At 32.8% G+C, this 25,883-nt stretch overlaps 1 protein-coding gene across 2 annotated transcripts in view; it reads right to left on the reverse strand.

Moving 5' to 3' along the window:
• Window positions 1-3,867: 3,867 nt before the first annotated feature.
• The window catches only part of LOC111046054 (twinfilin), a 30,766-nt gene continuing 8,750 nt past the window's right edge, over window positions 3,868-25,883 (reverse strand). The window contains exons 6-9 of one of the 2 annotated variants that reach the window (XM_039439823.1): window positions 23,471-23,573; window positions 20,259-20,380; window positions 19,727-19,861; window positions 3,868-4,631 (exon numbers count right to left, since the gene is read on the reverse strand). In XM_039439823.1, coding sequence (XP_039295757.1) covers window positions 4,596-4,631; window positions 19,727-19,861; window positions 20,259-20,380; window positions 23,471-23,573 — 396 coding nt within the window. In that variant the 3' untranslated portion in view covers window positions 3,868-4,595. Of the gene's footprint in view, window positions 4,632-19,718; window positions 19,862-20,258; window positions 20,381-23,470; window positions 23,574-25,883 lie in introns of both variants that reach the window. The other variant, XM_039439822.1, reaches the window with a different exon arrangement.

Here is a 25,883-nt window from a genome sequence, read left to right on the forward strand (position 1 = left end):
AAACTTGATACTTCTGTGATTAATTTGATGTAGAATTGGTTTCTGCTGTATTGTATATTGTGTTGACTGACCTATATGTCAAATTGTGATGTAGGTATACATACTATCGAGGCTAATAATGATATTCTATTCTATTTATCTGCACCATTTTTCAAAATAAATATAATTGTTTAAAATTAGGTCTTTATTTTTACTTTCCTTGCCCTATTACCATAGGTAAGGAAAGTATTGCTTTCCGAAAAAAATTAAGGTACCCCAATTTCTAAATTTCTATACGTTTCAAGGTCCCCTGAGTCCAAAAAACTGGTTTTTGGGTATTGGTCTGTATGTCTGTATGTGTGTGTATATGAGTGTATGTGCGTCTGTGTACACGATATCTCATCTCCCAATTAACGGAATAACTTGAAATTTGGAACTTAAGGTCCTTACACAATAAGGATCCGACACGAACAATTTCGATCGAATGCAATTCAAGATGGCGGCTAAAATGTTGTCAAAAACAGGGTTTTTCGTGATTTTCTCGGAAACGGCTCCAACGATTTTGATCAAATTCACTCCTAAAGTAGTCATCGATAAGCTCTTTCAACTGCCACAAGTCCCATATCTGTAAAAATTTCAGGAGCTCCGCCCCATCAATGCAGATAGATTCCCAATTATCAGGCTTCAGATACAATTGAAACAAAACAAATCAAGTGGAGTAGATTGAGCATGAAAATCTCTACAATTAATGTTCAGTAACATTTTCACCTAAAATTGAAAATAAGCTTTAAATTCGAGAAAATGTGATTATTCAATTGCAAATTATTGTTGATTCTATTAAATCATTCACTATGAAGAGATAGCAGACCTCATGTGTGTCTCCAGCGTTATTGCCCTGTCACCAGCTGGCTCAAATATTTGAATAGTAGACTTGAGATGCGCGGGAACACTAGCGTCAGTGATCAATTTTCATAACGGCAAGGAAAGTTGTGTGAGTGCGCCACACCAGATTTTTAATTATTCTTTTTGAAACACTCGGAATATTGAAGATAATAATTTGAGGTACAAATGAAGCTTCAAGAATAGTAGATAATATCATGTTATATTTCTTAATAAATATTTTATATATAATGGTACATATTAAAACATCAATCTATGCTAATATTACAGTGGTATATTATGTTGATTAGATTATCACTTTTTATTTATTAATTGCTAACATTTTCCAATTATTATTTAGTTATCATAGCTCAACATTAGTAGACTGTCTACTAACTTTGATCATAGCCTACTATTTATGTTACTGGTTTAGAATTAAGTCACTATGATAACACTGTTAAGATGACTGATGAATTTATTTTTTTCATTTGTATAAATTGAAAAATAATACGCCATAATTTATGAATTATTACAATGTTTAATATCTCGTGCAAGCTTCTATATCAATAATTATTGTATAAATTATGTTATATGTATTTGATATATATGATATTAATAGTTGTAACAAATATTTGTAGAAAATACATAGTAGAAAATAGACTTATACACTATTTCTCACAAGAATACGGCTTTGCTAACAGTTTTCACTATTTTTACTATTCTAAACGTTCACTTATTTTGTTAATGCCTCTATTTGAACTCGTTATAGTAATAACTATAAAATATAACAAGCTACTTTGTAATTTCTGGTTGTGTTACAGCCAGTTGTAAAATGCTGATCTTTTAGTCATGTGAACAATTAATTTAATAATAAATAAATATAATTGTGAATAAAAATACAACACCTATTATATATTTATAGGCCCGGTTGCACGAAAGCTGGGTGATTTTAATCATGATTAATTTCATAGAAGAACTAATCAGAGAAGGCTAGAAATAGAAAGAAAGATAAAAATCTTAGTAGGTACCCTTTTTTGAAATATTTAATCACAACCTAAGTAAATTAAATACCTAAGATTAAATATTTCAAAAAAGGGTACTAAAATTTTTATTTTTCTTTCTATTTCTATAAAAGTAGCCCTATACAGAAAAGAGATAAACAGAGAAGGCTTATTTGAAAAAGGTTTCTCTGATTGGTTCTCGTGGAATTAATTACGATTAAAATTTAACCGGCTTTTGTGAAACCGGCATATAGTGTTGTAAAATATCATAAAAAGCGGTGGATATATAGTTATATGCTGTATTGAATATATGATATAAATGAGAAATCGATATGTGTGTAGTAATATAAATATAGGTGTAACGAGTAGGCCTGTATTAGGTAGTAGGCCATATAGATATAAATAATATACTGTAAGACATAATATATAAATTAAGAATAAATAAGCTCTTAATTGTGATTTTTTCTTTCGTCTGATCAAGGAAGAATTCTGGTTGAGAATATGGATAATAATACTGTACTATAATGAACATATTTTTTGAGTAATTAATTAAATATCTGATACAGAAACTATAGAAGAAATTTGAGAAATAAGGTAGAAGTCTGAATGGTCTAACATAAGATAAGTTGCTTTGTTGTAAATACATTCTTTTTGACTATTAATCAAATTTTGATTCAAAAGTGTTTTTAATTCAAAGATTAGATAAATGCTTGCTAATGTCTAGCTTGAAGCATAAAGTAAAGAAATATTATTATTAAGTCTGTCATCTCTGCTTGAAGTTACTGATCTACAAATTAGATTATTGCAGAAAAATATGATTCGTAATAGTGTTATTAAACCAGAATAAGTTGAAACAAATAATAAAACCATCATGAACTCACAATAATATAACATTTTTAATAAACTTTTGCAGTGAGAAGTGTAGAGCTCAATTTTGTTAGAAACTTTGAATAGTTTGTAAAATTATTGCAGAAAATATATAAACGATTATTCATGATAATAGTTGCACACAAAAATACACTCAAAACTAAAACAAAATTGTTCAAATCAAAGAAATATACTGAGGAACTCATTTTTGGCAAGAAAATAATTGGAATTTATTGCAAGAATATCGCAATTGATAATTGAAATAATGAGCTGATTTGGCAGAAAATAATTAAAATGTATTACTAGAATATCGCAATTAATATTTGAAATACTGAGCTGATTTATACCCTTAGAGATAAAACTAATTGCTCAAAAACACATTCAACAACTAAAATAGATTTGTGCAAATCAGTCATTTCACTGAGGAACTAATTTTTGGTAAAAGTATAATTGGAATTCATTGCAAAATATAATCTCAAATAAGCTACGTATGAGATTTTGCTCAAAATACAATAAAAAAACAATTGTGCAAGTCAAAAACTTAGCTGAGGAACTCATTTTTGGCAAGTAAATTCGACTAAAAAATATCAAAATTGCTACAAAACCCTAAAAACTTGTGCGCGTCATTTTCTGGTTGACAAAAATAGGAGTAAGAATAATTTTTATCACATTTTGGCATCACCGTAACTAAGTTTCAAAAAAGGCTAGTTCATTAGAAAAACTAGACATGGAAGAATAATTTTTTTCATCCGGAAAACCCGCTCTGAAAATGTGCGTGAAAAATTTTCCACACCTTTTGTGTTAAATGAACATACATGTTCAATTTTCTATAAAATTTTAGTTTGGTTGGAAAGTTTTCTTTAGTTGTTCAACTCTCCAATGAGGACTTCGTTTCAGGAAACAGTGCAGTGTCTCGATTTTTCGGAGTCCTGAAAAACAGAGAATAAAGTAACAATCATAACTAAATCTGATAAGACAGTAATTTATGGGTAAATTACAGTAAATTGGGACACACACATATTGATAATCTCTGTAAAAAGCTTTCAAGAGTAATTTTTATCTTGAGGAAATTAGGAAACTGTGTGAATAATGCGGTATTAGTCACTACATATTTTGGTTGAATATTAAATAAAAATAAAACAAAATTGTTCAAATCAAAGAAATATACTGAGGAACTCATTTTTGGCAAGAAAATAATTGGAATTTATTGCAAGAATATCGCAATTGATAATTGAAATAATGAGCTGATTTGGCAGAAAATAATTAAAATGTATTACTAGAATATCGCAATTAATATTTGAAATACTGAGCTGATTTATACCCTTAGAGATAAAACTAATTGCTCAAAAACACATTCAACAACTAAAATAGATTTGTGCAAATCAGTCAATTTCACTGAGGAACTAATTTTTGGTAAAAGTATAATTGGAATTCATTGCAAAATATAATCTCAAATAAGCTACGTATGAGATTTTGCTCAAAAATACATAAAAACAATTGTGCAAGTCAAAAACTTAGCTGAGGAACTCATTTTTGGCAAGTAAATTCGACTAAAAAATATCAAAATTGCTACAAAACCCTAAAAACTTGTGCGCGTCATTTTCTGGTTGACAAAAATAGGAGTAAGAATAATTTTTATCACATTTTGGCATCACCGTAACTAAGTTTCAAAAAAGGTCTAGTTCATTAGAAAAACTAGACATGGAAGAATAATAATTTTCATCCGGAAAACCCGCTCTGAAAATGTGCGTGAAAAATTTTCCACAACCTTTTGTGTTAAATGAACATACATGTTCAATTTTCTATAAAATTTTTAGTTTGGTTGGAAAGTTTTCTTTAGTTGTTCAACTCTCCAATGAGGACTTCGTTTCAGGAAACAGTGCAGTGTCTCGATTTTTCGGAGTCCTGAAAAACAGAGAATAAAGTAACAATCATAACTAAATCTGATAAGACAGTAATTTATGGGTAAATTACAGTAAATTGGGACACACACATATTGATAATCTCTGTAAAAAGCTTTCAAGAGTAATTTTTATCTTGAGGAAATTAGGAAACTGTGTGAATAATGCGGTATTAGTCACTACATATTTTGGTTGAATATTAAATAAAAATACCACAAAATTGTCAAAAACCACAGATCTATTGATAGTTAGAGAGACCGGTTTCGGTTGTTACACCATTGTCAATCTCTGATAAACAAGAGGTTGAACAGAGACCGAACCCGGTCTTCTGAGTATCAATAAATCTGTGGTTTTTGACCATTTAATAGTATTTTTATTTAATATGAATAATTACCACAATATCAACTTCTCAACTACACAAAAAGTTGAAAAAAAAACATATTTTAGCCTTTTCCATGTTCATTTATGTTATGGTACACGTCTGTGGGGAAATTCCAGTGCTGCAAAACAAGCTTTCATTTGGAAAAACGAGCTATCAGAACAATTTGTAATATAAAAACGATGTATCCTGTAGAGCTTATTTTACAAATTTAAAAATAATGACTTTGGCATGTATCTTCATTTTTGAAAACTTGATTTATGTCAAGGAAAATTTAAATCAGTTCACTTCCAATGATACTGTTCATACATTTAATACAATACATAGATATGACTTGGTAACACCGAGTGTTAGACTGGGCAGAACATTGAAAAGCCACAGTTATCTACAATGTAAACTGTATAACAGGCTGCCTTTATCCATTAGATAGTTGCCGCTGAACATTTTTAAAAGAACTATTGCTGGATGGCTTAAGGTTAGAGGATTTTACCATAGATAAACAATAGCATGAGTAGATATCGCATGGTATAGGGCATTGATGACGCAACTTTTACTGTTATCTCAAGCCGATAGTCCACGTAGCTCTTTCCCGTGAAGCTGTGTGACGCTGGTAGTCTCTCATACTGTGCCGTTTATACACTCTCACCCCAACAAAACAGTAAAAACCGACAGTAATCGATAATAATCGGCTTGAGATAACAGTAAAAGTTGCGACATCAATGCCCTATACCATGCGATATCTACTTATGCTATTGTTTATCTATGATTTTACTCAACAGATGAGTATCTAAATCGTAAGTAATGATTTTATAAATCTGAAAAATTGACTCAATTATTTTAGAAATGAAAATATTGTTGAACTGACGATTCCTATTGTAAACTTGTTTTATTTTATGGCAGATAAAGATCTTGTATTATTGTAATAATATTCCACACTTATATCTTGCGAACAATGCGTTCAACCGACATGACTAACCATTCGAAAATGAAGCTAGTCAAATTCTCTACAATTTTTGTTCAGTGGAGTTCTGTGGCATTTTCAACAGTTTTCGATTCAACCGACATGACAAACCATTCCAAAATGAAGCTAGTCAAATTCTCTACAATTTTTGTTCAGTGGAGTTCTGTGGCATTTTCAACAGTTTTCGATTCAACCGACATGACAAACCATTCCAAAATGAAGCTAGTCAAATTCTCTACAATTTTTGTTCAGTGGAGTTTTGTGGCATTTTCAACAGTTTTCGATTCAACCGACATGACAAACCATTCCAAAATGAAGCTAGTCAAATTCTCTACAATTTTTGTTCAGTGGAGTTTTGTGGCATTTTCAACAGTTTTCGATTCAACCGACATGACTAACCATTCAAAATGAAGCTAGTCAAATTCTCTACAATTTTTGTTCAGTGGAGTTCTGTGGCATTTTCAACAGTTTTCGATTCAACCGACATGACAAACCATTCCACAAGGAAATATCGAGTCAGAGACTTCTAATTCAGGAAAAGATTTCAATAGACTTTTCCAAGTAATTGCCAGTCTAAGGACTACCACAAGATCGATCTCTAATTTGCAACTGAGATCACGGGAAAATTCGTGAATTTTCCACAGGGAAAACCAGCAAATAATATTTGCTATTAAAGAAGACAGGTTTCTAAGAATTTTAGAAAGGATTCGCGGGTCTGAAAACCCGCGACTAGGACGATCTCGAATCTGGAACTGAGATCAGGAAGGATTTTAACACAGGAAGAATTAAGAGAAAGGATGCCGCAGTCTAGAAACTTCGGCGAGGAAGTCCTCAAGCTGTACCTGAGAGCTAGAAGGATTTTAGAATAGGGAAAGTGAAGAGAGAGAAAGAGAATGGACGTCGCAGTCTAGAAACTTCGACAAGGACGAACTCAAGCTGTACCTGAGTTCTCTAGGAAATGATTGGAATTTTCCTACTAGGTATTACAGCAAGTCAGAAACTGCTAAGCGAATTTAAAATACAGGGCCACTCTATAGTATGAAAACTAAGCAATGAAAATTTACCATAAATGATAATAATCTCTCTACAAGGATAAAAATTAAACGAGAAAACTATTCTCAAAAGGAACAGGGATTTTCCCACAAGAATAAAAATTAATTGAGTAGAACTATTCTCAAAAAGGACAGGGATTTCCCTACAAGAATAAAAATTCAATGGAGAAAAATTACTCTTTAAACTAAAGGCCACCTTACTACAGAGAAGGAAAAATACACGGACTACCAGTCCTGACATACAGTTACCTGAATCAACGTGGATACTGATACGGAGAATAGCGAACCGATTCCCACTTCCCGCATTATAATTAAAAACGTCGTGAAGCGACAGAGTCGAGACTTATAAATTAAGCACTCAAAAATAACCCGCTATAAGTGCCTAGTTAAATTTCCCCACTCAACTATTTGTAGCCCAAACTTGAGATCCCTTACAGGTTTCAAAACCAAGGATAACTCGTTCACTCCCAGTGATACGAATTTAGGAAAAATAACCAACAAGAAAGAAAATCCCCCAGGAAGTTCTATCTTAAAATACAGTCGGCAATTCGACATACAATATTCCATTCACTAAAATACAGAATTGAATATTACCCTCTAGTACACCACTATTAGGAGCGCCGCTCGGAACGCAGCCGTACACGAACCCGTTCACCGAACTACTACTTTCTCTCAGGTCTTCTTGGGGCTGCACCGGGTCGCTGAAAATTAGGAGGCCGGGGGAAAAGAGCTTCCTGACCAATGAGAGTCTGAAAAGACGATCACGCCACTGGTCATGTGACGGGGTTTTGACTCAGCTGCTCCTGATGCTAAGGGTGCAGCAAATGATGACAATGATACTAATTCATATAGTAGATTAGGCCGGTAAACAACATTTCTATTCCAGAAATTTCATGAAGAGCGATACCGACTCAACTCGGTAGCCGAGTGGTAAACAAGATCTGGAAATATCTGGTTAGATGAATCCGCTGCTGATGATTTAAAGGGGTTGACGGCGATGGTGATAATGCATATACAACTACAAGTCTAACAAAATATATCCGGCAGTCGATCCTATTCTAATTCTAAAATAGAATAAATTCGCTAAATTACGCTGGACGACGGCTCTCTATCCGTCACAAAAATTCACTTTGTGACAAAGTGGATATCCCATGGTATAGGGCGTTTATGTCGCAACTTTCACTGTTATCTTAAGCCGATTACTGTCGATTTTTACTGTTTTGACCGGGTAAGAGTGTATGAACGGCACAATATGAGAGACTACCAGCGTCATAAAGCTTCACAGGAAAGAACTACGTGGACTATCAGCTTGAGATAACAGTAGAAGTTGCTACATAAACGGCCTATACCATGGGATATCTACTTATGCTATTGTTTATCTATGGTATTAGTCACTACATAATTATTTTGGCCTTTTCCATGTTCATTTTTTTATTTTTGTTTAATTCTTATATTTGTTTTACACTGTAACCATACTAATCAAGAGGAGAAAAAATGCATATGGAACATGAACGACCCCACACTGTAGTAACTCAGGGGTTGTTTAAAACATTATTTTCAGTTATATATTGTAATATATTATTGTAATGTAATTTTTAGGAAGAATAAATTTCAATTTATGTTATCGAGCACGTCTTTCATTTGGAAAAACGAGCTATCAGAACAATTTGTAATATAAAAACGATGTATCCTGTAGAGCTTATTTTACAAATTTAAAAATAATGACTTTGGTATGTATCTTCATTTTTCAAAACTTGATTCATGTCAAGGAAAATTTAAATCAGTTCACTTCCAATGATACTGTTCATACATTTATATAGGACTTGGTAACACCGAGTGCTAGACTTAGCAAAACACTAAAAAGCCACAGTTATCTACAATGTAAACTGTATAACAAGATTCCTTTATCCATTAGATTGTTGCCGCTGAAAATGTTTAAAAGAACTATTGCTGGATGGCTTAACGTTAGAGGATATTATTCAGCAGATGAGTAGTATCTAAATCGTTGGTAATTATTTTATAAATCTGAGAAATTAACTCAATTATTTAAAAGATGAAAATAGTTTTAAAACGACGTTGCCTACTGTAAACTTGTTTCATTTTATGGCAAATAAAGATCTTGTATTATTGTAATATATTCCCACTTATATCTTGGGAGCAATGCGTTCAACCAACATGACTAACCAACGAAAATGAAGTTTGCCAAATTCTCTACAATTTTTGTTCAGTGGAGTTTTGTGATATTCTCAACAGTTTTCGATTCAACCGACATGACAAATCATTCCAAAATGAAGCTAGTCAAATTCTCTACAATTTTTGATCAGTGGAGTTTTGTGATATTCTCAACAGTTTTCGATTCAACCGACATGACTAACCATTCCAAAATGAAGCTAGTCAATTCTCTACAATTTTAGATCAGTGGAGTTCTGTGACATTCTCAGCAGTTTTCGATTCAACCGACATGACTAACCATTCTAAAATGAAGCTAGTCAAATTCTCTACAATTTTTGATCAGTGGAGTTATGTGATATTCTCAACAGTTCCCGAGATATTTGCTCTTGAAGGAGTGTAATTATTAAAAGAACAGTTTCTTATAAAATTTTTTGCTCTTTCAGGGTTTATAACTCTCCAACGATCCATCGTAAAAATTCATGCTTATCTTAGATTTGAAGAGCATTAAATCCTCTTTGATATGATGTATGATTCCACTATTCCAAGTTTTCCTTTCATTGTTAAAGCAGCTTCAATGTAGGGAGTGAAATTTTCAATGCTGCAACAATATTGATAGTTTGACAATGAATTTTGAAGGGTGTCTGGAATACATTTTTCGACTTTGTATTGGGACTATAGTGAGGTCCACGTTATAATAGCAGTGGAGAAAGATAGAACAACGTTGCCCAACCTCTGTCTTGTCAATGCCTTCTATAGACGGTAGCTGATACAGGTTTATTGATGTAATATTAACTGTTCATCCTCGTTTAAAATAATCGATTATATTTTATTAAGCAAGAACTTATATTTTTCATGAATTTACATAATTAAGATGAAATATTTTGTAAATGAATTATTAATTCTACATTGTTGATAGACGATCTGGCATTACAGCAAAGCGAGAAAGAGATAGCGCTATCCGCTTTGTTGAGTGATGGACAAGGATAGCAATACCATTGCTAATCAAACACTGCCATTATAATATGGACCTCTCTATAGTAAGAAGGTGAACATAGCAAAAGTGCGCATCTTTATTCCCTCTGTTGAAGGTGTGGAACCGCTGTGTTGACACAAAGTTGAAAATTTCAACCCCTACATTAAAGCTGCTATAACAATAATTGAAGGAAAACTTGGAATGAGGTCCTATTAAAATAAATGGAAATTATAATTAAATGAAAATCCTAATTACGTTTAATAATATTATTATTCATTAATTAGCATTTGAACAAATGCAATTTCTAATTTATTTCCATATCCTATACCGTACTATTAAACGAGCAACTTCTGTTTATATTATGTTTGTATTTCATCGGATCTCGAAAACGGCTCTAACGATTCTCACGAAATTCAGAACATAGTAGGTTTATAATAATAAAGATTCGATTGCACTAGGTCTCATCCCTGAGAAAACTCGCTGAAGGACATTAAAAGGATAATTATTATTCATCCTTGGAAAAACAGCTGATAATAATAATTTAGTCGTCTGTTGGTGATGGAAATGAGTGAGCGAGTTCATGTGTGTGGGACTGTGTCAAAATTATGACTCAGCTGTTGAACTTTTGTAATCATTCAATCAGATACTTAGTGCCGGTTGCAAAAAAGCCGGGTTATTTTCAATCCTGATTAATTCCAGTAGATCCATCTTTTTGAAATGGTATTCTCTGATTTGGTTCACGTGAAGTTAATCAGGATTAAAATTTAACCGGCTTTTGTGCAACTGGGCCTTTGTGAGGGAAATTTTTGCATTCCTCTGGGAATTAATCTCAATTTACTTTTATTAGATGGGACATTTCTGTATGAATGTTATTATAATTTCTTCTTTAGTAATACATTTTTTATGCTTTTGTACTCCAGAGCGAAGTTCGGTCCCCGATATTGCAAAAGAAATGATAATATGAATAATTATACTAAACATGCTACCACAAACCATTCAAGCGTCACAACATCAACATTCCCATTCCTGCTAGAAATAAACAAAAACAAATGAAAGCAAGAGCTAAATGAATGAAAAACTAACTAAACATACAACAGACACCGATGAAAAATGGATAGAACTACAAATGAACAACTATTGGATAAAAATATAAAATTTTATTTTCGTCTTCAAGATACAGTTTACATGATATTGGCATTGTAACAATTTACATAGCATTAGTTTGATGATAAAATGTCAGGTTTTTAGTCTAGAAGAATTTTTGCGACATGTAAAACAAATTGTGGTAATGTGAAACGGTCTCAAAAATTTGAGAAAAACCATGCAATGAAAACTACTGTAATTTCCAGAGAGAAACAACAGGAAAATGGTAGAACAGAATTGCAAAAGTTGTAAAAATAATGGATATTTGTCTATCAATATTGTAAAAACTAATAAAAGTGTTGGATTTCTTGATCCACAACAAATTTTAAATTCAGTTTTCAGTATGATGGGGAAACAAAAGATAAATTAATAATCAACATGAAACTTTAATCAATTGTGTTATTTTTTATATTTAATTATTAATTATTTTATTTTTTAATATTCAACTTAAACTGTGTTGCAAAGACAATGAGAATGTTGAAATTCTTAAAACTTTCCTAGGAAATACTGTACTAGTTATTCTCTATCCCATTTGAAATAGAAAAGTAGATCAACAAATGAAACTAGACAATATAAGTAAGGCCGCGGCAATCTAATACAAAGCCCCGGCCTACAATCTAATACATGATTGGTGAAAAAGATCAGCTGGTATTTTTAATAGTATATTTCGCACCTAGAGCAGAAAATGAGATTTTTCCAGCTCGAAATCGTTTTCAAGTCCGAGGCCGTAGGCCGAGGACTAGAAAAGATTGAGAGCTGGAAAAACATTTTTGCCCGTGGTGCGAACGATATTTTTCGCCACACTACAGGTATTGCTGACAAAATAAATAGTCTAAAGAATACAAAATAAAGAATACTCGTTAAGCTATCGTACCTATCTCTTGATTTTAGTGGTAGAAGATTTGCAGTCAGGATTTAAGATTCTTTTAAAATTTCACTTGGAATACCACAGTCATCTTCAAGCATTTTTGAAAATTCGGAATGCACTAATCAACAATAAATAATTGAATAAAACTGGTTGCGAAGCGAATTAGTTTGATTCGAAACTGGAACTGAAATCATGGCGACTTTAGCTGATGATGAAAGTGGCCACTCGCCCGATCTAGCGGATGACTTATTAACTACTTCCATGAGCGGCTGGAAAGAGACAACTTTCTGGCCTAGCCCGGAAAAGAAACCCTTTTCTGACGTAATCTGCAAACAGGGTTTTTCAGATCTACGTAGGGACTGGAAAACAGCTGCTTTCTGTGCAGTGTGGCGAAAAAATCTTATCACCAATCATTTATTAGATTCTAGGCCTAAACTGCGACGTTGCAATATCGTAGGCCGCGGCCTTGTATTAGAGGTGGCTATGATATATTTAAGCCTACTTCTAGATAGTCAAGTTATAGAGATTTTTCAATTATTATTGGAGTGTAAAAAATAATTTATAAAGCTTGGCACAAAATAAATACTTTTCAACAAATTTAATCCTCATTTAGCACCTTTATTCATTATTAATTCATACAATAAGCAGATCATCAAAATGATAGGGAGAGAAAAAATAAGGTAACCTTGTGCTATTCCTCTCCCAAATTTAGATAAGGTTACACATAGTCCGAAATAGGTTAAGTCTTGTAGTTGTTCACTTCACAAAATTTTCAGTTCTTAATTATTTTCACAAAGTAGATTTTTAAATTTAGATGCTTCAAAACCAAACATTGAAGAAAAATTTCACATTATCACAAAAATTTTAAACCTTTGATTTATGTTAAAAAATTTTTTTTTTAAGATTCACTATCTATTTTGTGATTTATTTGTAGAATTTTTACTATCTTTCTAGATATTTTTTTGTGAAATCAAACATTCATTTTATCAATTTTGGTTTTTAATTCATTTGAGAATACATTTTTATACAGTGTACATCACCAAAACATTAACTTCATTTTTAGAAATTCAAACATAAATTTTATTCTCTAATATGAAATATTTTTTCGTTGCATTACATTAATTTAGCCTTAGAAACAGGAAACCTTTCATAATTTTACTGTTATACATGGGTTCACAGTCTTAATAGCATATTATTATTCAGTCATTGAAAATATTTGAGGCCTCCAATCAATCCTTCAAATAATACAAACATTATAACGAGTGGTTCGGAAACCACCTAAAATTCTAGATCAATTCATCTCTCATCATCATCCGTCTCATTACCTACGCACAAGCCTAGAGCTTATAAGGGCATCATCCTCAAAAACAAAAATACTGCGAGGGGAAGATTCGAAATCAATAATAATGAGGTAAAAAATCTCAGATTTTTAATCTTGATTTATCTTATGATGACGTAAAATGAATTATTTATTGAAAATAGAGTTTGAAAGGAGTTTCATCTGATAAATGATGACTTAAGATCTATTGAAAATAAAGTTTGATAGGCGTGAAGAAGAGAAGAATTCAACATAATTTGATAATAGTAGAATCAATAAGTAACACTAATAAATTATTCAACAAGAGAATTTCAAAATTTGAAATGAAAATCTAAAACAAGTAGAAAGAAATACTTGTAACTAGAGTCATTTTTCGTTTAAAACTTCATATTTCTATCAGTTCTAACAACTAAACATCATAATCACACAAATCATTAACTTATAAATTCATTCAACACAATAACAATTTTAAAATCAATTCTAAAAAGGCAATAAGATATTACCTTGTAAATAATGAAAGTTCCAATAATATTCGCAAATAATATAATTTAAAAGATTACTAAATTCTATTTTTAAAGTCACTAGCTCAACGCGTCTCCAATAATAATATATGAGATAATATTGTATCAATTACACTAGAAAAAAAACAAGAAAAGGAACTAAATTATCAAGTTTTTAAAATATAATATCAATAAATTAATAATATCCATCCAATCTCTCAAAGAAATAGGTTCATAGGTGAACTCTCAAGAAATATTTAGATAGTTTTATAGCTTGGTAAGATATGTTGTGGAATTTATCTATAATTGAAAAAATAATTTGTTGATGTTGTCAATACCAATATATTTGTTTTAAATAAATTTAAGTTACACTGTAATTTAAATTGATTTTGAACAAATATAGAGGTATTGACAACATCAACGACTTAGGCTAGGCACACACCAGTTAGTCAAGAGAAGACAAGACACGTTTAGTCACAATACTTCACATAGTTGCTTATGAAGTCATGTCTAATTGCAACGACTAATCGGTGTGTGTTGCGTCATAAGCAACTATGTGAAGTATTGTGACGACTAAACGTGTCTTGTCTTGACTAACTGGTGTGAGCCTACCCTAAGGCTACGCACAGACCAGTTAGTCAAGAAAAGACAAGACGAGACACGTTTAGTCACAATACTTCACATAGCTCCTTATGACGCAACACACACCGATTAGTCATTGCAATTAGACATGTCTTCATAAGCAACTATGTGAATTTTTGTGACTAAACGTGTCTTGTCTTGACTAACTGGTGTGTGCCTAGCCTTATTCTTTCAACTATTTTGATAATACATTAAGATAGACCGAGAAATAATTATATAGAAGCTAATATATTAGCTTTGCCACTGCCTTCTATATCTATCTATATCAGTGATATAGATAGTAATCTAAAGATGACAAATGGATAACTTTATAAAAATAAGGAATAAATAAAAAAATAATCTCTTCATCTTATAATCATGATTCCATCCAATGGAATTATAATTAGTTTAATAAATAATGATAAAATCTTAAAATTGGTTTAAAATTGTCACATAATATTACAACTGACCTCCTCTAGTGATAACTTACTCATTCATAAAAAAAAACGTTTTTGTGAACTAAAAACTAATTTAGACTCATAGTTTTCTACACAATACAACAATGACTTAAGCATGACTAATAAAACACCAATTCACACTGAGGAAGCTGGACATTTCCCTCAACCATACTTAGTACCAGTTTGCATCACAACAAATAAATAATTTATTTATTTTTATTTGCCAAAGTTATATTCAATTTTACTATAGTGAGGTGCCCGTTATAATGGCGGTATATCTGATTCAATGTTAATTCTTGTTTAAAGGTGAGGTTGTACTCAAAGACCTTAAAGATGCATAGACTCTCATGCAGCGCTAGTGTCGTACTTGGAATTGAAATCGGCCATTGAGGGGGCAACCTATACCATTATTACATACCAATGCCTTTGTAATCTATAGTATTACAAATATATAGATATAATATCTCGTGCTAAAATACCCCAATGGCGGCCTTCAATTTCAAGTAAGGGCTATCATTGGGAAGGCATAGGCATTGTGGGTCTATATCTCTTTAAGGTCTTAGGTATGAAAATTCAAATTGACAGTGAAATTTCCCATGATTCTAAAGCAATATGATATATATTTTTTCATGGTCTTGCCTGAATCTTCGAGTATATAGTGTCTCCCACACTTATCAAAATCCCCTCAATAGGATTATTGTAGAAGTTTAGTTTAAAGTAGAAAGTATAGGAAAACTCTGTACTACAAACCATGGGATATCTTCGTATGCTATCTTTTCTCTATGTTATCACCACAAATAATACGGTATCAACACAATATGATACAGAATCATCTCAAATTGATACACAACACCATAATTTGATACAAAACTTCCAAGCTTTGAATGAATTTTACAAACAATGGGATATCTTTTTTATGCTATCTATTCTCTTTGGTATCACCATAATTGATACAGTATCACCATAAATGATACAGTATCACTTTTTGTGTAGTTGAGAAGTTGATATTGTGGTTATTATTCATATTGAATGAAAAAGACTAAGAAATTGTCAAAAAACCACAGATTTATTGATACTTAGAAAGACCGGTTTCGGTTATTACACCATTGTCAATCTCTGATAAACTGATTGTTCTCTTTATCAGAGATTGAAAATGGTGTAATAACCGAAACCGGTCTTTCTAAGTATCAATGAATCTGTGGTTTTTTGACAATTTCTTAGTCTTTTTCATTCGATACAGTATCAAACCACATAATACAGTATCATCATCTCAACTTGATACACAACACCATAATTTGATACAAAACTTCCAAACTTTGAATGAATTCTACAAACCATGGGATATATTCTTATGCTATCTTTTCTCTATGATCTGTTGCAACAAGAAAATCTGTGGCAACAAGTTACGACACAAATTTGTTGCAATGCAAACTGGCCCTGCTACAACAACAAGTCCCTGCGACATGCATCAGGCGGTGTCATGTGACAATATTCACTCGCAAACAAACATTCATTGTTCATAGCCACAACATCAACATAGTCTATTGTGAGGTCCACGTTATAATGGCAGTGGAGAAAGATAGGAGAACAGCGTGGCCGATTCTCTGCCTTGACACTGCCTCCTATAGAGGATAGCTGATACAGGTATATCTGATGTAATATTAACTGTTCATTCTTGTTTAAAATAATCAATTATATATTATTTGCCAAGAAAGCATATCTTTCAGTGATTGGATATAGTATATTTCGCACCTAGAGCAGTAAATGAGATTTTTCCGGCTCGAAATCGGTTTTCAAGTCCGAAGCCGTAGGCCGAGGACTAGAAAAGATTGAGAGCCGGAAAAACATTTTTGCCCGTGGTGCGAACGGTATTTCTCGCCACACACAAAAATAAGCAATATATATATATATATATATATATGAGAATAGTTGTTTACTAAGCACTTCCGAAAGCAGAAGTGGAAGGTGATAGCTCTAGCAAATCTGAGGTAATCTGAATATCAGGAAATTGTCCAAGTATTTTTATTTTTTATTCTAATTTGTCTAAATAACCTAAAAGATGATGTTCAATTATGTGGGAGGTTGAGTTTATACTTTTTTATTCTTTCAAATGACAATAAGATGATATTATTATAAATGTTTTAATTATTGAATAATGAACACAAATAATAAAAAGTTTTTTGATCAGCTGTTTTTTGATCACCTTTCTTAGCTCCATGTTAGCGGCTGGAAAGGGTACTCTTTCCGGCCTAGGCCGGAAAGAAACCTGTTCTGACGTCAGACGAGAGTCGTCTGCAAACAATGTCTTTCAGATCTACGTAGGGACTGGAAAAGAGCTGCTTTCTGTGCAGTGTGGCGAAAATAGATTTTCATAAATGAGATTGATTTTGTTAATTAATTATATTTCTATATTTTCCTCGCATACAGGCTTCCCCATGTGAGGAACCTTCTTCAAGTTTTGTATATATGTATATATAGTATGTACTTTCTAAGAAGAAGAATAAAGATAATTCCAATTTTAATTGTTAATAAATGATCTAGCAGTGTTGCAGAGGTAGAAAATGATAGCACTATCTGCTTTGTCGAATGATAGACAAGGATAGCAACACCATTGTTAATCAAATACTGCCGTTATAACGTGGACCTCACTATAGCAAGGGTAATGCGAGTTGAAACATAGATATAGAAATAATAGGTTGGGAGTATTTGGCAAGAAATAGAAATAGGAAAGATGTGGTAACCTCTAAGTAGGCCAATTAAGTTATTATAAATAGTGTGTTTGTCTTTTCGGTCTAAAAATTTTATAGTTTTTTCAAAGTTTGGAATTTTCTAATTAATTGTGATTGATTTAATTTAGTTTAGAAGTATTTTTTTAATTTAAAAATGATTTTTGTGTGTTTTGAATTGTAAATTGAGTGTGTAATTGATGAATGTTAAGTGACACATAACCTAGCTACATGTGGAGTGTTGTATAAATTAGAATTGGAACCGTTTTGGGCTTATAAGCCTGTGCTACTTTTCTGTAAGTTGTGTAATTATTCTGAATGATTAAATAAATAATAAATAATTTGATCACATTCTGTTTTCTGTGATGTTAGGACCGGTTTCGGCCAATCACGCCTTTATCAAGTGTCAAAAAGAATATAATTCTTTGTTTTCAAATTGTTTAAGCCATTTACAAGTTTTAAAAATTCTTCTATATTTTTTCCAGAGAAAAATTGATATATTTTTGTGTCATAATACGGTTTACTCAAACCAATAAATTAATCAAAATATAATAATTATATTAATTATATTATATTTTAATTATTAAAATCACGAATAACACTTCACATCCAATATTTAAACAACCCGCTTTAAAATGTCTAATCAAAGAAATAGACCTACCTCATTCTGTAATAAATAAAAGATAAAAAACTCTGTTCTATGAAGAATAATTATTAACAAATAAGTTTCATCACTTTTACAAAGTTAAAAACTCGTTTACATTCCAATTACAAAAAATAACAAACCGAGGCCCGGTTGCACAAAAGCCGGTTGAATTTAAACCGTGATTAATTCAACGAGAATCAATCAGAGAAGGCCTTTTTCATAAGACGACTCATCTGATTGGTTCTCGTGGAATTAATAACGGTTAAAGTTTAACCAGCTTTTGTGCAAATGGGCCTAAGAATTATTATGTTCAATGATAAATAAATAACTTCTTCAATGTTAAATTAATACGATCTTTGATTGTAAACGAATAAGTTCTTCAATGATTATAAAAATAGATAAATAAAATAAATATGTTCTCCAGAAATAAACAAATATGACAAAACTTTTTAGTTCTTTAGAACTGTGATACGTGCCTACAGTTAGGATGAGCCAGTTGAGATCTTGCTACTGAAGAGAGATGGAAAATAGGGATGATAGAGGAAAGAAAAGAGGTAGGAAGTGAGAAAGATAGATAATGAAGGAAGGAATTATAAACAGGGAAGGAAAGGAAACTTATACGGTATAGAAGAGAAGGAAAACGGTATAGAAGATAAGAGAAAGATTTCACTTTTTGTGTAGTTGAGAAGTTGATATTGTGGTAATTATTCATATTGAATGAAAAAGACTAAGAAATTGTCAAAAAACCACTGATTTATTGATATAAACTCAGTTTATCAGAGATTGACAATGGTGTAATAACCGAAACCGGTCTTTCTAATTATCAATAAATCAGTGTTTTTTTTTTACTATTTCTTAGTCTTTTTCATTCAATAAGAGAAAGATGGGAATTTGAAAAAGAGGGAGAGAGAAAGAGAGGGTTAGGAAGAGAGAAACAGAGGGAGATCGAGAGAAGAAACCAAAGGGAGGGAGAATCAGAGAGAAAGACAGAGTGACCGAAAGAGAGTAAGGAGTGAACAAAGACACTACTTAAAGGTAATAAATGCATCACTAGCACAGTGGGGAGGGAGATGATAGGAAAAGAGAGAGAGAGAGAGATAGAGAGAAACTAAAAGGGAGGATCAGATAAAGACAGAGAGAGAGAGAGAGTTGGGAGTGAACATAGACACTACATTAACAGTAATAAATGCATCACTAGCACAGTGGGGAGGGAGATGATAGGAAGGTGAGAGAGAGGAGCAATTGAGAGAGAAAGAGAGAGAGAGATGAGTTACTGCTGTGCCTTGGTAATGCGTCGGGCGCCGCGGTTCGGAGGTCCCTTAGGCTTGTCGAATTTGGGCCGGTGCAGGCATTTCTTCGGGTGCAGCTCATCCTGTAGATAATCCTCCGTCAGTTCCGAGCCATTGTCGATTTCCAACTGAAACAGAAATTATATGAATTAAATTAATTATGATAATAATAATGAATTAAATTAATAAGTTTGAATAAGATTAAGCCTAAACTCACACTAGAAACTAATGTGATTATGTTATTGAATTGCTTATCAAGTATTTTATTGCTAAGCTGATTACTGTCTATAATTACTGTGTTATTGGGAGTGTAAGAGTGTAAGAACGGCACAGTATGAGAGACTACCAGCGTTACATAGCTTCACCAAAAACAACTACTAGGACTATCGGCTTCAGTTAACAGTGACATTTAGAACATAAACGTCCTATACCATGGGATATCTTGGTGTAACTGATATACAGTTGCATTTAACTTGAACATAATAGTTTATTTATTAAATAAATTGTAAATATGATCATAATCACCCTTTTCTCGATTTGTAGACCTATGGAAGAAGTGATAGTCTCTAGTAGGGGCGCTTTACAACTGCTGTACAACATTTTCTCCTTTACGGAACAACAGTCTCCGGGCATTGAATAGATAAATACTGCAAAAAAAAACACAAAATACCGATTAATAAATGCTTGTAGATCACATATTGATGATTCGAACCCCACTAAGAAATGAAAAACATCGTCTACATACTTGTTGACCACATTATTCTAATCTGGAATCCACTTAAAAATCAAGGTACACTCATATTTCATAATGATTCATACAACATATTACAAATTACAGAGCTTTTTTGTGTAGTTGAGAAGTTGAGATTGTGATAATTATTCATATTAATTAAGAAGACTAAGAAATTGTCAAAAACCACAGATTTATTGGCCCATATGAATAAAACCAGAGCAAATGCTCATGAGCAAGAGCATGGAGCATAAGGTTTTGCTAATGAGCAAAAGGTAGAAGCAAAAGCATTTGCTCATTTTTATATGAATAAGCTCTACTCTTACCTTATATGCTCCTGAACTCTGGAGCGAATGCTCACGTATTTAGGTATTTTAAACATTTTTCATCAGCTGATTCGCTTTTGTAGCCTTAGTTTGTTTTTATAGCGCACGGAAGCGCTAAATATGCAAGTAGGGTGCACCGCTTGTGTTTGCACCGTCTGCTCTGTTTTCTATTTATGAATAAAGTTTTACAAAGACCTTGAAGATGCACAGACTCACATGCAGCGCTAGTGTCGTACTTGGAATTGAAATCCGCCATTCAGGGGGCAACCCATAAGATTATTAAATACCAATGCCACCAATGCCTTTGTGATCTATTGTATTACAAATATTAATATATAATATCTCGTGCTAAAATACCCCAATGGCGGCCTTCAATTTCAAGTAAGAGCTATCACTGGAAAGGCATAGGCATTGTGGGTCTATATCTCTTTAAGGTCTTTGGAGTTTTAGAATGAGTTAGTTGAGTTTAGAATTTTGAAATAATAGCGTGAAAAAATGTCATCTCTATAATAATCTTCAGCATATTCTTAGAATATCAATAGCCTTCTTATAATCGTCTACACTCTCATCTTCTTAAATGCCTATTTCCTATTTTGTGATTGCTATCTTTATAACAGGTAGCTATCTTTTGTATTAATTTTTTTTGTAGGGATGATGGTGATATATATCATGGTTGAATCTAAAAAGAGTTTTATAGTTCTCAACTATTGATTATGATCGTATCTGGTATAGTTTCCTCTTCCTCATACGAATTAGTTGAACCATTTTACTATGAGCAAAAGGTGATAAGCTGCTCTAGACTAGACTCACCTTTTTTGAAGCATTTGCTTCAAAAGTTGAGCAAATGCTCTAGTTTATTCATACAATTTTGAGCAAAAGCTTTACTTTTGAGCAAATGCTCAAATTAGTACTTATATGGCTGGCAAGTTTTTCAATATGAGCATCCAAGAAAGGCTTCTGTCAATTACCAGACTTAGAAGATTGCTTCTATGACATTTTCTACCTTTGAGTCTCCAATATTAATGACCGGTTCAGAGAAATAATTTTTAAAACCAATTGCATATATTTACTCTTATTTGGATTGACTGATAATGGTTTACAACATGGAAGGTAGAAGGTTTCCTGGTGGACCAAGGTTGAGGTGGATGGATGCAGTTGCCGGAGATACAAGAGTTGTTGGGATCAGGAATGGAGGCTAGCTGCCATGGATAGAGTAGAATAGAGGCAATTGTTGGAGGAGGCCAAGATCCGCTTTGGATTGTCGAGCCGATGATGATGATGATGGAAAATGTATGAACAGATATTGAGAATAGAGAATGATGATTATGAAGAATAATTGATAATAATAAATAATAAATGATAATAAATGATAATTCATCCTTGGAAAACAGATTATAATTTCGTCGTCTCTCGATAACAGAAAATGCGTGTACCTGAGTGGGACAGATATTGAGAATAGAGAATGATGATTATGGAAAATGTATGAATAGCGATTGAAAATAGAAAAGGAATTCATTATTCTGCATGAAAATATGATATTGAAGATAGAGAGATCTAATCCAAATGAACAGCAAACGAAAGAGTAACACTACTGAAATACCCAGGAAGAAGAATCAGAAACTTCAATTTATTCATGAATAGAACTGTAGACCTCACGCAGTATTCTCATCCACAAGCACCTGATTGAAACTCTATAGAAGTTATGGAAATACAGCAATAGACTGGCTTCTCCACACATCTGTGTAATCACTTGTCAGCTGATTTATGATGAATAATTCTATCGTCTGATTTTTACTCTAATACGTCAACGCGCAATTAAAAATATGGTGTGGCGCACTCACACAACTTTCCTTGCCGTTATGAAAATTTATCACCTGACGCTAGTGTTCTCGCGCATCTCAGATCTACTATACAAATATTATGAGACAGCTGGTGATAGGACAATAACGCTGGAGACACACGAGGTCTGCTATCTCTTCGTAGTGAATGATTTAATAGAACCAACAGTTTGCAATTTAATAATCACATTTTCTCGAATTTCAAGCTTATTTTCAATTTAAGGTGAAAATGTTACTGGACATTAATTGCAGAGATTTGCATGTTTAATCTTTTCCACTTGAAATTTTTTGTTTAAATTGAATATGAAGGCTGCTTGTTGAGAATCTAAAATCAAACTTTGCATAGATGGGGCGGAGCTCCTGAAATTTTTATAGATTTGGGACGTGTTGCAGTTGATAGAGCTTATCAATGACTATTTCAGGTATGAATTTGATCAAAATCGTTGGAGCCGTTTTCGAGAAAATCGCGAAAAACCCTGTTTTTGACAACATTTTTGTCATTTTAGCCGCCATCTTGGATTGAATTTGATCGAAATTGTTCGTGTCGGATCCTTATAGTGTAAGGACCATACGTTCCAAATTTCAAGTCATTCCGTTAACTGTGAGATGAGATATCGTGTACACAGACGCACATACACTCATACACACACACATACAGACCAATACCCAAAAACCACTTTTTCGGACTCAGGGGACCTTGAAACGTATAGAAATTTAGAAATTGGGGTACCTCAATTTTTTTCGGAAAGCAATACTTTCCTTACCTATGGTAATAGGACAAGGAAAGTAAAAAGGAACACACCTGTCAAATTTACCTACAATATTATTTACTTTTCAACTCACCAATTGACTCGAGTACATCTTCTTCGTGAGTGTGTTTGAAATTAAATAAATGGTAGCGAGCAGTTTGGGATGGTACTAGAGAGGGAAGACCACCCACCGATACCTGCAAAATATTACAAATTTCCTGGATAAGTTATAAAATAAAATCTTATGTAACACGTTAATTAAATACATAAACGAGTTATCAGAATAGGAGTAAACTTCACTGTAGTCACCCTACAAAAATAGGAGAAAAATTACAAAACATATTGAAATTTAATTCATTTAGTACCGTTTGCACAGTTTAAACTAAATTTCATTACTCTGTTGTAGATCCATACTTTTTCACTGTTAAAATTAAACTTGAATTTAAAAAAAAACACTTTAGAAGTGAAAATACATTTACTTTTGTAGTGACGATCGTTTCGACCTGTTTTTGGTCATCATTAGACTGTCCGATGATCATCATGATCATCCGATGATCATCGGACAGTCTGATGATGACCAAAAACAGGTCGAAACGATCGTCACTACAAAAGTAAATGTATTTTCACTTCTAAAGTGTTTTTACTTTCCTTGCCCTATTACCATAGGTAAGGAAAGTATTGCTTTCCAAAAAAAATTAAGGTACTCTAATTTCATGTTTTCTATACGTTTCAAGGTCCCCTGAGTCCAAAAAATGATTTTTGGGTGTTGGTCTGTGTGTGTGTGTATGTGTGTGTGTGTGTGTGTATGTGTGTATGTCTGTGAACACGATAACTCCATTCCTAATTAACCGATTTACTTGAAATTTTAAACTTAAGGTCCTTATACCATGAGGATCCGACCATAAGAAATTCAATAAAATCCAATTCAAGATGGCGGAAAAAATGGCGGATAATTACTAAAAAACCATGTTTTTCACGTTTTTCTCGAAAACGGCTCTAACGATTTTCTTCAAATTTATACCATGGATAGCTATTTATAAGCCCTATCAACTGACATGAGTCTCATTTCTGGGAAAATTTCAGGAGCTCCGTAATATTCTTGTGAAAAATGGCGGATAATCACTAAAAAACCATGTTATTCACGGTTTTCTCGAAAACGGCTTTAACGATTTTCTTTAAATTCATACCATGTATAGCTATTTATAAGCCCTATCAACTGACATGCGTCTCATTTCTGAGAAAATTGCGGGAGTTCCGTAATATACTTGAGAAAAAAGGCGGATAATTACTAAAAAAAAACATGTTTTTCACGATTTTCTCAAAATAACTTGACCGATTTTTTTCAAATTCATACTCTGTATAGTTATTTATCAGCTCTATTAAATGGCATGAGTCTCCTTCCTGGGAAACTAATGGGGGGTCCACCCCATCATTGAGAAATGGACTTTGTAATCTCCATCTCGTGCATGAGGTAGGTAGGTAGAGCAGTTCATAAAAAGAACACATAGTTGAGATATTTCATCTGTAGAACAGCTGTTTTGACAACTTTAAAAAAATGACGACTAAAAAAAATAATCGAATTTCACAATTTACACAAAGGAAAAAAGTACTCTGAAAACAATTATAAATACACATACACAAAAGTCTGATCGTAGTTTCAAATATGAGCAAGGAAAGTTGTGTGAGTGTACAACACCAGATTTTTAAAATTCAAGTTTAAATTTCATTTTAAACTGGATTAAATCTGTATCAAGTCTCGTTTGTTATAATGTGTTTCATTTTGAGTTGAAGCCACCAACTTCCTTTAAGCTATGACTGTGTAAACGGCCCTAAATGGCCGAAAAATCTAGTCCTATTTCTGTTTCTAGAACAATCTCAGATTCCAGTGTGGCAGGTAGGTAGGAGATACATGTGTTCCATTCCTCAGCAACTTTATTGCAGCAACTATAGTAAGGTTCACGTTATAATGACAGTATTTGATCAACTTTGGTTTTGCTATCCTTGTCTATCATTCGACAAAGCCGGTGGTACTATCCTTTTCTAGGTCCACAACGATGACAATTATGTTTTTGACAGTGTAAAAATATGAATAATTAATGCAGAGAATTGACATCGCTATTCTTCTATCTTTATCCACTGCCATTATAAGGTGGACCACACTATAAATCACCAATGTGTCCACACCCAAAGAAGCTTGAAAGAATAGGTAAAGGAGATTGACAACAATACAGGAGGGAGAAGACGACAGTAGAGGATGAAGGATGAGGAGTAGAAGAAGATGAAGGAGAAGAAAAAGACAAAGGAGGAGGAGGAGAACAAGAATAAGAAGAATAAGAAGGAGATAGACCAAGAAGAAGACAGTGGATCAAGGACAAGAAGAAGGGGCATGAGGGAAAGGAAAAAAGGAGGAGGAGAAGAAGACAGGAGGAGGAAGAGAAGAAGACAGGAGGAGAAGGAGAAGAAAACGAAGACAGGAGAACAAGATAAAAGAGGAGGAGGAGGAGGAG

The sequence above is a fragment of the Nilaparvata lugens genome, chromosome 13 (assembly GCF_014356525.2).
Source record: "Nilaparvata lugens isolate BPH chromosome 13, ASM1435652v1, whole genome shotgun sequence".
Classification (NCBI taxonomy): Eukaryota; Metazoa; Arthropoda; class Insecta; order Hemiptera; family Delphacidae; genus Nilaparvata; species Nilaparvata lugens.